We start from the raw sequence: 12,838 nt of genomic DNA on the forward strand, positions 1-12,838 counted from the left end.
GGGCTCAGCACAATGCCTGGCACGTTGATAAATAAATAAAAGTGCCTGATAAATAGGAGATGTTGTTATTATTTATGGAGAACACAGCATCCATTTCTGAAAGACTTAGAAATTGCATCTGTTTGCAGAAACAAGAAAAGAACACAAACCACGTATCAAGTCACATGGATAAGCATGGTTTTTACCTAGCATGAATTGTAGGAGATGGATGCCCAAATGATTTTTAGTCAACAGGCTGCCAGTTTTGCTTATAGGCTATTCATCTCCACAATCCCAATCCAAGGGCTAAATTCATTGACATTTGTTTTAAAAAAGAAGTCAATCTGAAAAATTTTATTGGCTACCCTTTTATTTGAAGGCTTATGGGCACCTTTAAATCCCAATATTGGGTCCAATGGATCAATAACTGTTATCCTGAAAGAAACACCACTGTTCAGAAGGGAGTCATTTAATTTCAGAGGAAGAGAGCTGATTTCAGTCTCCTAAAAAATTAAATGATGCTCAAAAAGCTTTTTCCTTTCCCAACTTACACATCATTCAGTCTTCAAGCCCTGCCCTCCCACAACTGCCTCGCTAACAACCTGCCAAAACGGGGCCTCTGCATCACCCTCGGAGTCCTGAATAGCTCTGGGGTGCTAATCTTACACTGAAGTACTCCATTATAAAAGTGTCAAGCGAACTTACTCTAACACTCGAATCATGATAAAAAGGGTAAAAACTGCTAATAAGTTCTAAATATGTCTTCCAAGCCTGTCACTGTTCCACGAAAGGTGTGACAAACTGCTCTGCACTGTGGGGGTGGGGTTGGGTGCAGACTGCAGTCATTCATTCCCATCAAAAAGGGCAAAACGTTGTGGGCACCGCTCTTCCTGTGACCCGAACACTGCGTGTAAACTCTATCCTGCTGCACGCGCAGACTCCGGCTGGTCTTGGGTCATTTTTAGACTTACTGTCTGTTATGTCTCGGGAATTTCTTGCTATTTAAGGAAGGTGAGTTAATTAAAACCACAATAAAAACACAGCAACTCAGAAAAGAATCCGGTCACCATTTGCATTTTTCCCAACACAAATGGCACCCTTTATCCAACTGCCTACTTGCCATTGACATTTGGATGTTAAATAGTGTCTTGAACTTGTCTGAAATCAGAATCGTGATTTTTCCCCCAAACCTGCTCTTCCCAAAGTCGTCTCCATTTCTGTAAATGGCAACTCCATCTCCCCAGCTGCTCTGGCCGAAAACCTTGGTGTTATCCTTGGCTCCTCTCTTATCCTCATATCCACATTCTTGTAAGTGAATCCTGTCGTCTCCACCTTCCAAGTATATCTAGAATTCGGCTGCGGCTACTCTGCTACTCCCACCGTGGTCTGAGTCACTCTCTCCTCTGCCTTGCTGGAACCTACTCCTAACTAGTCTCCCTGCTTCCACTCTTGGCTGCCTACATCTATTCTTAAAATAGCAACCAAAGTGATCCTTTTACAATAAAAATCAGATCATGTTGCTCTCTGCTCCAAACCCGCCACTGGCATCCCATTTTACTCACTTTGGTAACAGCCCCAGTCCCAGCATGAGCCCTGGCCACCGCCAGACACCGCTGCAGCCTAACTTCTCATCCCTCTCACCACTGGGCTCTGATCACACAGGCCAAGCACAGTGGCCTCGGGGCCTTTGCATTTATGTTTCTTCTCCCTGCAGAAGTCTTTCCCCAGTTAACTTCCCCGTTAGGCCCCTCACGGCTTCATATCTCTGTTCAGGTCATGTTCTTATCAGAGAGGGCTTCCCTGACCACTGAAACAAAATATACTCCACTCCTATTATTTTCTCTACCTCTTACCCTGTTTCTTTTTCCTCCTACATTACTTATCACCAGTTGAAAATCAGTGTATTTATTTATAGTATAACTCCTTCACTCTCATGCCCAGTGGAATGTAAGTGCTAGGAGGGAAGGAAATTTTGCCTTTTTGTTCCCTGCTCTTTCCCCAGGGCCTAGACCACACAATCAGCACACATACTAGACACTCAATACATATTTGCTGAATGACTAAATGATTTGCAGAGACAATTTCAAATGATTAATAGGCTTGCAATCTCTTCCAGGCAGGGTCTCTCTCTTGATCATTTCAGTATAAGCCTGAGTAGGGGCTGGTTGCGTTTCAGATGGGCTGCAGACTGGGGGTGGAAGGGTAGAAAAGGAGCCCATAACAAACACAGTTACCTTAGATTAAGGTCCTGATTTAATTATCTCTGGGCACATCAGAGAGGTGGCCATGCAGGGCAGGAGCCCAAGAGCCCAGGCAGCAGTTCTGCCAACAGCTCCTCTGGGTCCCTCTGGGTCCCCCAAGGAGGATGCACAGGCGGCGATGCCTTCTAGGCCAGGAAAGCTCAATTCTTGTTAGACCCCTGCCCTTTCTTGTTCAGGCTTACATCACCATTTAAGAAGACTCCCCTTCTGCTTATTGGGATATTTATAAACATCAGGTTTTCCTGGTTCTCAAGCCAAACACAGCATCGCCAAGGCCATATTATCATGAGTGGAAGGTGGTGGTACGTGAGTAGAACCTCAGCTGCCATCTCTCCTGGGCCCAGAAAGCTACTTCCTCATAGTCACTCCCTCCTTGCACTTCCCCACCCTTTGATCAGGGTGTTTTGGATGCTGCAACGATTGGCAAACCATGATAATAAATCCATTTCCAACTGGACTCTAGATACAACTGCTCAGGGTGCACCTGTGTGACTTTGGCACATCTCATTGCCGCCTGATTCTTCCATTTGCTGATTGGAAAAAAGTGAATAATGATCATGATGATAATATCACCCGCTCAACCCATTCCTGAGGGATTAACGGTCTATAATATTCTCTTCTTTTATTATATCTTTGTCTCATTTTGGTATCAGGGTAATGCTGGCTTCACAATGAGTTGAAAAGCACTCCATCCTTGTTCATTTTTTGGAAGAGTTTGTGTAGAATTGGCATTATTTCTGAAATTGTTGGTCAGTGAATTCATCTGGACCTAGAATTTTCTTTAGGGGAAGGTTCTTAACTACACTGTCAATTTCTTTAATAGACACAGAGCTATCCATGTTAATCATTTCTCCTTCAGTGAGATCTGGTTGTTTGTGTCTTTCAATGAATTCATTTTAACTAAGGTTAAATTTACAGGCACAAAGTTGTTTGGAATATTCCCCCATTATTCTCTTAATAGTTATAGAAACTATAGTATATGTTACTCTCTCATTCTTAATATTGGTAATTTGTCTTCTCTCTTTTTCTCCTTATCAGTCTGGTTAGAAGTTAACCAATTTAATCGACCATGTCAAAAAACCATTGATTTTCTCTACTGTTTTTCTATTTTATATTTCATTGATCTCTGCTTTGACCTTTTCTGTTTCCTTTCTTCTGTTTACTGTGGATTAATTTGCTCTTGTCTTTCTAGTTTCTGAAAGTAGAAGCTGACATCATCAATTTGAGACCATTCTTTTTTTCTAACATAGGCAGTGAGTGCTACAAATTTTCCCTTAAGTACTGCTTTAGTGACATTCTATAAATTCTGATATATTATGTTTTCATTATCATTCAGTCAAAATACTTTAAGTTTCCTTTTGATTTCTTCTTTGACTTGTACGTTATTCATATGTGAGTTACACAGTTTCTAATCTTTTGGAAAATTTTAAGAGATTGTTCTGTTATTGATTTATAAATTTAATTCCCTTGTGTCAGAGTGATATTTCATATCACTTGAATCCTTTTAAATTTATGGAGACTTGTTTTCTGGCCCAGAATATGATCTAGCTTCGTAAATGTTTCATATGCACTTGAAAAAATGAATATTCTGCTGTTATTGGGTGGAGTGTTCTATAAATATCAATTAGGTCATGTTGGTTGATAGCACTGTTCAAGTCTACTATGTCTTTGCTGATTTTCTGTCTACTTATTCTATCAATTGTTGAAATCTCACATTATCATTGTGGTTCTGTCTATTTCTCCTTGTGGTTCTAACAGGTTTTGTTTCATGTATTTTGAAACTCTTTTATTAGATACATAAACATTTAGAATTGCTATGTCCCCCTGATGAATGAATGACCCTTTTATTATGAAATAACCTTCTTTATTCCTGATAATATTTTTTGCTGTGAAATCTAGTTTGACCAATATTAATATAGCCACTGCAGCTTTCTTTTAACTAGTGTTAGCATGGTTTATATTTTCTATCTTTTACTTTTAACTTATTTGTATCTTTAATATATTTAAAGCGTGTTTCTTGCACGGAGCATGGAGTTAGATTTCTTATCCATTCTGACAATCTCCACTTTTTAACTAGAATGATTAGGGCATTTACATTTAATGTGATTATTGATATGGTTAGGTTAAAGTCCATCATCTTAATATTTGCTTTCTGTTTCTTCTTTCTGATCTTTCTTCCTTTGTCTCTCTTTTTCTGCCTTCTTTTGGATTAACTGAGTATTTTTTAAGATTTCATTTTATGTCCTTTGTTGGCTTATTAGCTACAACTGTTTTGCTATTTTAGTGCTTGTTTTAGGGTTTATAGTATACATTTTTAATTCATCACAGTCTACCTTAAAATGATATCACACCACTTCACATACAGTATGAGAACCTTACAATAGCACATTACCAATTCTCCCCTCCAACCTTTATGTTGGCATACATTTTACTTTTACATATTCTTTAAATCCAACAATATATTATTATTACTTTTGGTTACACAGTCAATTATCTTGTAAAAGATTTAAACAATAAGAAAAAATAGCATGTATTAATATTTACCCACATAGCTACTATTCCCAGTGATCTTCATTCTTTGTGAATAAAGATTTCTATTTCCATCTGATATCCCTTTTTTTTCTGGAAAGATATTTTCACTGGGTATAGAAATCTAGGTTGTCGGAGGTTTTTCTTTCAGTACTTTAAAGATGTGCCTATGCCATGTTCTTGCTTGCATTGTTTCCAACGAGAATTCTCCTGTCATCTATCATTGTTCCTCTGTATATAACATGTTTTATTTCTCTGACTGCTTTAACTTTTTTTTTCTTCATCACTGGTTTTCAATGATTTGATTATGCAATGCCTTGATGTCATTTGCTTCATGTTTCTTGAGCTTGAGTTTCTTTGAGCATCTTAGATGTGGTTTTACAGTTGTCATCCAATTTAGAAAACTTTCAGACATTACTTCCCTTTGCAGCCTCTAATGACATGAATATTAGACTGTTCAGTTGTCCCATGGCTCATTGATGCTCTTTTTATTTTTTAAAGTTCTTTTTGTCTCTGTTTTATTTTGGGTAGTTTCTTTTGTTATGTCTTCAAGTTCACTAATCTTTTTTCTTCCCCCTGCAATATCTAATCTGCCATTAATTTCACCCAGTGCATTTTTCATCTTAGACATTGTTGGTTTCATTTCCAGAAGTTTGATTTTGGTCTTTTCATATCTTTCACATCTCTACTTAACTTTTTAAACATATGGAATACAGTTATAATAACTTTTTTAGTGTTCTTTGCTAATTCTAACATCTGTGTCAACTCTGGGTTGGTTTTGATTGAGTGATTATTCTCTTCATTACGGGTCATGTTTCCCGGCTTCTCTGCATGCCTGGTAATCTTTGGATTTCACATTGCTTAGTGCTAAATATTTTTGTATTTCTATGAGTATTCTCAAGCTTTGTTCTGGGATGCATTATGCTAATTGGAAACAGTTTAATCCTTTTGGGTAATAATTTATTATTTTTTTTAGGCTGGTCCAGAGCACTGTTCAGTCTAGGGCTAATTAGTCCCTGCTAAGGCAAAACTCTTCTAAGTTCTCTACCAGGTTCCCCGTGAGTTATGAATTATGAGGTTTTCCAGTCTGGGTGGTGGGAAGAGGCACTATTTTTGGCCCTGAGTGAGCACTAGGCACTGTTCCCTCCAGCCCTTTTAGGTAATTATTTTCCCAGCCTCAGGCCACTTCCTTACAGACATATGCTGATCAGTAATCCACTGAAGAGTTGAGGGGACCTCATGTAGATCTCTGTAATTCTCTCCCCTTTCCAGTACTGTGTCCTGTAAACTCTGGCTCCCTTAGTCTCCCCGGGCTTTCAGCCCCATCTCCTCAACTCAGGAAGTCCTCTGGGCTTTGCCCGGGTTCGCTCTCTCTACTCCATGGCCTGGAAACTCTCAGGGCAACAAGCTGGGGCAACTATAGGGCTCACCTCATTGTTTCCCATCTCTTAGGGATTATTGTTCTTCATTGCCTGATGTCCAGTCTCCTAAAAACCACGGCTTCATATATGTTGTCCTTTCTTTTATCTATCTATCTATTTGGTTGTTTCAGGCAGCGGGTAAATTGGGTTCCTCTTACTCCATCTTGGCCCAAATAGCATTTTTAATGTCTATGTGTACATTCATATTGGGGCACTATTATCATTATTACTACAAAAAATGTGGTTAGTTGACTTTAACCTCCCATGGTGATAAGCTGTTATTTTTTTATGTATTAATTCACTTAGTTATGTATTTATTTTTTTAAGAGATGGGGTCTTGCTCTATTGCCCAGGCTGGAGTACAGTGGCATGATGATAGCTCACTATAATGTTGAACTCCTGGGCTTAAACAATCTTCCTGCCTCACTCAGCCTCCTGAGTAGCTAGGACTATAGGTGTATGCCACCATACCTGGCTAAATTTTTTATTTTTTTGTTAAGATGGGGTCTTCCTATGTTGTCCAGGCTGGTCTTGAACTCCTGGGCTCAAGCTGTCCTCCCACCTTGGCCTCCAAATTGCTGGGATTACAGGCATGAGCCACCATGCCCAGACTAAGTTATGTATTTAATATGTATTTGTCACAGGTAATAGTCTATAACTCCCTTTCTTGTTGCTTCTACTTTGTACTCTGTTGGGGAATGTAAAGGTATTCAGTAGAATACCAGCCTATTATAATAACATGAACTTATAAATTCTTTTGATGAAATCCAGCACATATCACAAATTAACCATGTTAATTTACCAAATAGGAAAAAGCAAGAATGAGCATGGAAGCAGGAATCTGGTAGACTTGGGGCCTTTTATTGCAACAAAGATTCCATTCAGGTTCACTCGTGACTAAAGCTAAACCCATGGAATGGAGAAAGCAGGTCAGAATTGTAGACTGCTTTCATTCCTATTGTGGATAATCTTTGCATGGGCAAAACTGACCACCCAAGCAGCAGGGTTTGCACAAGAATCTACAAACCCCAGGCACTTCAGCAACCGAGTCTCTGCCCTGCATCAGCCTTGTGCTCTGGAGGGGCTTCCATGTTTAGTTGCCAAGCAGCCCAGCAGGGCTCCCCAGGGAGTCGGGAAAGTGGGCCAGCCCACCAGCCAGCCTCTGTTCAGGCTCAGTTGGCAGGAGGTGCAGAGGGCAGGTCCACTCCGAGCCAGCTGGCCGCCTCCCACTTGCAAGCCCAGCAAGTCTGGGCCAAACTGCCTCGCTTCCGTTCTCTGCGGCTGCAAGTTTCCCCAGCACAGCTTCTGGTGGAAGCAAAGGCAGCTGGCACAAACAAACAGCCCCTCAATCCTGTTCTTGACATGCTGTTGCCAAAATTCAGTTTGAAGGAATAAAAGGCAAACATAAACCTCAGCTCCTGCTGGAGAAGTTGTTTAAGCTAAAAGAAACCGAAGGGAGTGAGCGGCTCAACGGCTCTAATTTACTCACACATTTCTGCTGTCAAACTGCGGGAAAGATTCCCCTCTGGAATAAAAGAAAAGCTCTTCGAGACATCTGTCAACTTATTTCTGAAAAGTCAGCTTCCACAATTGGCGAGTCTAAGAAAGGTGGGCGTCGGGAGCCCTGGCTGTCGTGACATCCTTTACAGTTTAGTAAGTTGGATGCTGGCTGGCTGGCTCGGTGGGCTGGTAACAGAGGTGCCTGGGGCCTCCTTAGCCTGATTCCTATCCACCTGTGACAGGTGTTCTTCACCTTGATGCCAAGGGCCCCTCTGCAGGCTGGGGAAAACTATGGAGGAATGCTCATAATGCATAAAATAAAATATACCAGATTGTAAAGAAAACAAATTAGACTCAAATACAGTTATCAAAATTTATTCAAAGCTGGGCATGGTGGTACGAGCCTATAGGCTCAGCTACTCAGGAAACTGAGATGAGAGGATCACTTGAGCCCAGGAATTCGAGACTAACCTGGGCAACATAGTGAGACCCTATTTCAAAAGACAATAACAACAACAACAACAACAAAAAACAAAGCACTAAGATCAAGTAGTAGTTCTAAAAACCACCTCCATTTCAAAGTAGTGATGACTGTCCATGCCATGTCAAGAGGTCTGTAAAGTGATGTGAAAGTAAATGATTTCTTTGGGGGACAACATCACGGGGGTTGTTGGCGACTCAATATCTTGTGTTCTAACAGCCTTCCAGGTGATTCTAATGCACACCAAGTTTAACAACAGCTCTACTAGAAATCATCACCACCACCACAATGACCCTTACTGAGAATGTCCAGGGAAGCAAGACAGCTTAAGGTCCAGAGCATAGTTTTTAGTTGAGTTGGAGTTGGAGTCTAAGATCCAGCTCAGCTTCTTACTCACCTTATAGCCTTAAGTGAGTTATGACCCTGGTTTAAGCCCCAGTTTTCTCATCTGTAAAATGGGCATTGTTCCAGGACCTATGTTACAACAACCTAAGATCATACAAATGAAGTGACTGGCACATACTACCTGTTCAAAGAATGTTAGCTGCCATTGTTACCAACTTTGTAATTGTTTATGATATGTCCTCTCTCAACATGATTTGAGATTGTTTATAACAAAGACACAAATTTATAAGTACGCAGGATAGCTAAAATAAAGATTTTTAAAAAAAGGAAAAGAAAGAAAAACATCACACACAGAAAGTGAAGAGAGTGACGGCTGAAAAAGTCACTGCAGCCGGGCGCAGGGCGCGCACCGATAGTACCAGCTACTTGGGAGGCTGAGGCCGGGGGAGTCAGTCGAGGACAGGAGTTTGAGACAATAGTCTTGGTAACATAAAAAAAAAAAAAAATTACTATAATTGTCCTTTAAATTGGAATCTGAACTTCCCTGAGAGCCATGTTCCAACTCCCTGAGAAGAAGAAGGAGGCTGGCTCTCCGGGAGACACGGTATCATTCCCCGGCCCCGCCACACTGCGAACCTTTGCACAAAGGCCTGTGGGACAGGGGGAGGTTTCCACCAGCTGTGCTCCATGTCCCTGTTACTTTACTTAATTCTCAACAAGAGCCAGGGGCAAAATCCTTAGATCCCAGAATCTGAGAGATGTTACACTCACTTTGGGTGCCGGATGTCAGGGAGAGAACGGTTCAGGGAGATTTTATCACTGACGTAGATGTTAAATCCATTTTCTCGGTAGGCCTGATCCACTCTCTCAGCATCGGTCATGGGGTAAGGTCTCCCTTGTTCTCCATTTCCTAGAGGCAAAGAGCAAATTCAGTGTTGCTAATAACATCTATGGGGGCACTGTGTATGGCGTGGGGGAGGAAGGATGAAAAATATGCTTAAACCACAGAGATAAAACTTGACAGAGAGCGTAGCTCCAGATTTTGCAGGGGAGAGTGCCAAGAGGGGAGGGGAACATGCATATATTCATCCACTTTATAGATTCTGTGCTCAGGGAATCACAGCAGCCCTGTAGGGTGGACATGAGAGATCTCATTCCTTAGAAAGGTAAATTGAGACTCAGAAAGGTTATCAAACCAGGTGTGTGGCTTCCAAGGTCTGTGCTCCTTCCATTTGGTCAGGAGCCCCAGACATCCTTCCCTTGGAGACCAGTGACCCAGACAGGAGGTCGGGGCCACCGTTTGTTTATGAGCTGATCAACCTTGGGCAAGTCACACCAGCCTCTTCCTCTGATACCCACAGCACATCTGGGAGAGACAAAAGAAAGGTTGCCTACGTGAAAGCTCTTTGTAAGCTATAAAACACTACATAAATGTGAGAAAAGATGATTACTCTCTAGGTAAGGCAAACTTTATATGAAAATCAAAATTGCCATAAATGATAAAAGATGCTTTGATTTTTAAATTTTTAAAAACAGTTTTAAAAATTTATTATTTATTTTTTATGGCCTGGATGACAGTTCAGCTTTGACTTTTTTAAAAGCCAGCAAACAAATGTTAAGATCTGCCTACCCTAAGCCAGAATTGCCTGAAAAGTGTTGCTTTGAGTCACAGATTTGGGAGGATAAAGTGCCAGCTTTCCCCTCTCTGCACAATCCATCCGGGGAGAAGAGTTCCTGGTGCTCCAGGAAGTTATTTTGTCGGTTTCTAGGGTGTGTGCATGGCGAGTGGGAAGGTCCACACCAACCCTTGCAAGACCAGCTCAAGAATCTGCCGTTCGTAAACATCTTGAAGAAACGGCAATAAAACCAGCTGATTAAATACCACCTCACCTTCCGGAGCTTATGGTCTGAGCAACACCCATTTGCTTTGCAAAGTAAACGCTGACAACATCAGCTTGCCAGGAAGGTGCAAGCTGGGAGCCGGAGCCCAAGGGCTGTGGCTATTCCAGTTCAGTCTGAAGAGGGACAGGACCGTGTTAGGGACAGGTGCGGGTTGGTAGTGCTAACCACAGGAAAAGAAGAGGGGGGCGGAAATGAGGAGGCCAATGAGCACCTAGCACCAAACCCGCAACAGCAGGAACTTGAGGCTGGGGACCCTGACAGACTCCACCATCTATAACTTGTAATGCTCCCTGAGAAGACACTGCTGACTAGAAGCCAGGTCAGATTCTGCAAGGGACACAAATGCAGTGAGCGGCAAAGGAAGACCAGAAGCATTGTGCTCACGGAGCGAAGCTTCAGGAGGGCAGTTCAGGGGAGCCCTGCAGAGTTCAGGCCCTGGAGCCGGGCAGAGTGGAGTTCGAAGGCCAGTCCTGCCAGTCGCCAGCTATGTCATCCTGGGCGTGCCTTTAGCCTCTCTAAGTCCCAGGTTTTGCCCTTTGTATTAACTGGAACAAGAAGGTCCAGCGGGACGATGAAGGCAGCCATGCAGGGAAAGCTGCCTGGCACACGGCATTTGACAAATGCTAGTTAGTATTGCTCTTAATGTCTCCACTGCTGGTTACTCTTTTCTTGCTGGTTAGCCCATGTTCTAACAATTCTGGTGTAACTGTCTGGCAAATCAGCTCTTTCTATATGGTTTTCTTTTTTAATTTAAGCGGTGCCCCCACACCACCCCCATTTTAAATCACTGGCATACGGAAAAATGCATGTCATGTCTTTAGATTTCCCTGACCACCAGTTAAGGTATGGTATCAACTCTCTTCAGAGCCTTGTGGTAAGCTGGTTTGTCATAATGTAATTAAAAAAAAAAATAGTGGTTGGTGTTGTTAACAGAGATAAAAATGAACAGAGTACCAACCCCTTATATTTCTACCTTGCTTTCCAGTATTGCAAAGCTACTTCATACTTACCACTTTGCTTGGCACCCTCATAACAATATCCTGTCAAAGCAGGAAGCACGAGCCCCACCGACAGATGGAGAAACTGAGGCTCAGGGAGTGTGGACTTCATCTGATGGTCAGATGGTTGGTAAATGGAGTCAGAGCTGCTCCCCTGACTCCTTAGTCCGGGCTCTCTACAGATGATCCCCCATGTAATTTGGTACCACCTTTCCCCAACCCTTCCCAACTCTCCAGTGTGACAGGGACTATTCTGAAGGCTAATCAGCCAAAGAAAACTTTAGCCGAAGGCCACTGTTCACTCCTGTGGCTGCAGTGCTGGGTAGGGATCGTCTCTGCTCTCCAGATCTGGGCTTGACTCCCACGTCTGCCTCTCTCTCACCGTGTGGCTGCAGGCAGATCACCGCGCCTCTTGGAGCTGCAGGTCCCTGCTCGTTAAACGGGCCACAAAGGTTGATTCAGGGTTTCACAGAGAAAATCTGCAAGTGCGGAGCATGGACCTTCCTTATCACAGGTGTCCAAGAAATGCTGGTTCTTGTTATCATTGCTCCCTGTGTTAGCGGTAAAATATCCTATGTGGGGGGCACATTTCCTATCACTCAATAAAGGAGGCAGGCAAATTCTTGTAGTCCGTAGATCTGGTGATGGGAGTGGAGAAACGGGTCAGCTAACAGGCAAAGAGGGGGACCTGAGGATCAGGAAGGGCTGGTGGCAGCCGGGGAGGGAGGCAACAAGAGGTCCAGACACCCCTGTTAAACACACACACACACACATGTATGTGTGCACACATCCTCCACGCAGATTGCCCATAGGGGACCCTGCCCTCCGTACCTACGCGCTGAACGTCCCTCCAGATGGCCTCCTTGTCGTGCCAGTCCTTCAGCTTCTGCCCATCTCCTAAGAAAAACGTCTTCTTTTGCCGACTGTGTGAGCCCTTAAAAAAAAAAGATAAAGACTGTGAAAAGGGAGAAAAGGAGAAATAAGTTCAGTTATACAGACCCAGAAGTTGCACTGCCTAAGGGAGCTTTTGGCATGAGTTGACTTGGTATTGATGATCTGTCACTGTTTGTTCATTTATGCATTCCCTTTGTACACCTTCGTGAGTGCCTGCCGTGTGCCAGCTAGGTGAGCCACGGTCAGCAAGATGACAGGAGCACAGCGTCCACCCTTTGGGACTCACAAACCAGCAGGGAGAAAAAAAGACGGATACTTTCTTTTCACCCAAGGGAGAAGAGAATGCTAAGTGATGCTGCCCAGCAGAAATATAATGCAAGCCACATGCGTAACTTGAAATTTTCTAGTATCCACATTAAGAAAAGAAAAAGAAATAGGGGAAGTGTTAATAAAATATTTTATTTAACCCAGTATACTCTATCTAAAATATTATCATTTCAACATGCAATCAATGTAAAAAATTGCTGA

General features: G+C 42.5%; 1 protein-coding gene across 2 annotated transcripts in view; it reads right to left on the reverse strand.

Annotated features, from left to right (window-relative positions):
• The window catches only part of GALNT10 (polypeptide N-acetylgalactosaminyltransferase 10), a 181,689-nt gene that overhangs the window by 85,898 nt on the left and 82,953 nt on the right, over nt 1-12,838 (reverse strand). The window contains exons 2-3 of one of the 2 annotated variants that reach the window (XM_045551311.1): nt 12,248-12,350; nt 9,288-9,426 (exon numbers count right to left, since the gene is read on the reverse strand). In XM_045551311.1, coding sequence (XP_045407267.1) covers nt 9,288-9,426; nt 12,248-12,350 — 242 coding nt within the window. Of the gene's footprint in view, nt 1-9,287; nt 9,427-12,247; nt 12,351-12,838 lie in introns of those variants that run through there. The other variant, XM_045551312.1, reaches the window with a different exon arrangement.

Source organism: Lemur catta, chromosome 5, assembly GCF_020740605.2.
Source record: "Lemur catta isolate mLemCat1 chromosome 5, mLemCat1.pri, whole genome shotgun sequence".
Classification (NCBI taxonomy): domain Eukaryota; kingdom Metazoa; phylum Chordata; class Mammalia; order Primates; family Lemuridae; genus Lemur; species Lemur catta.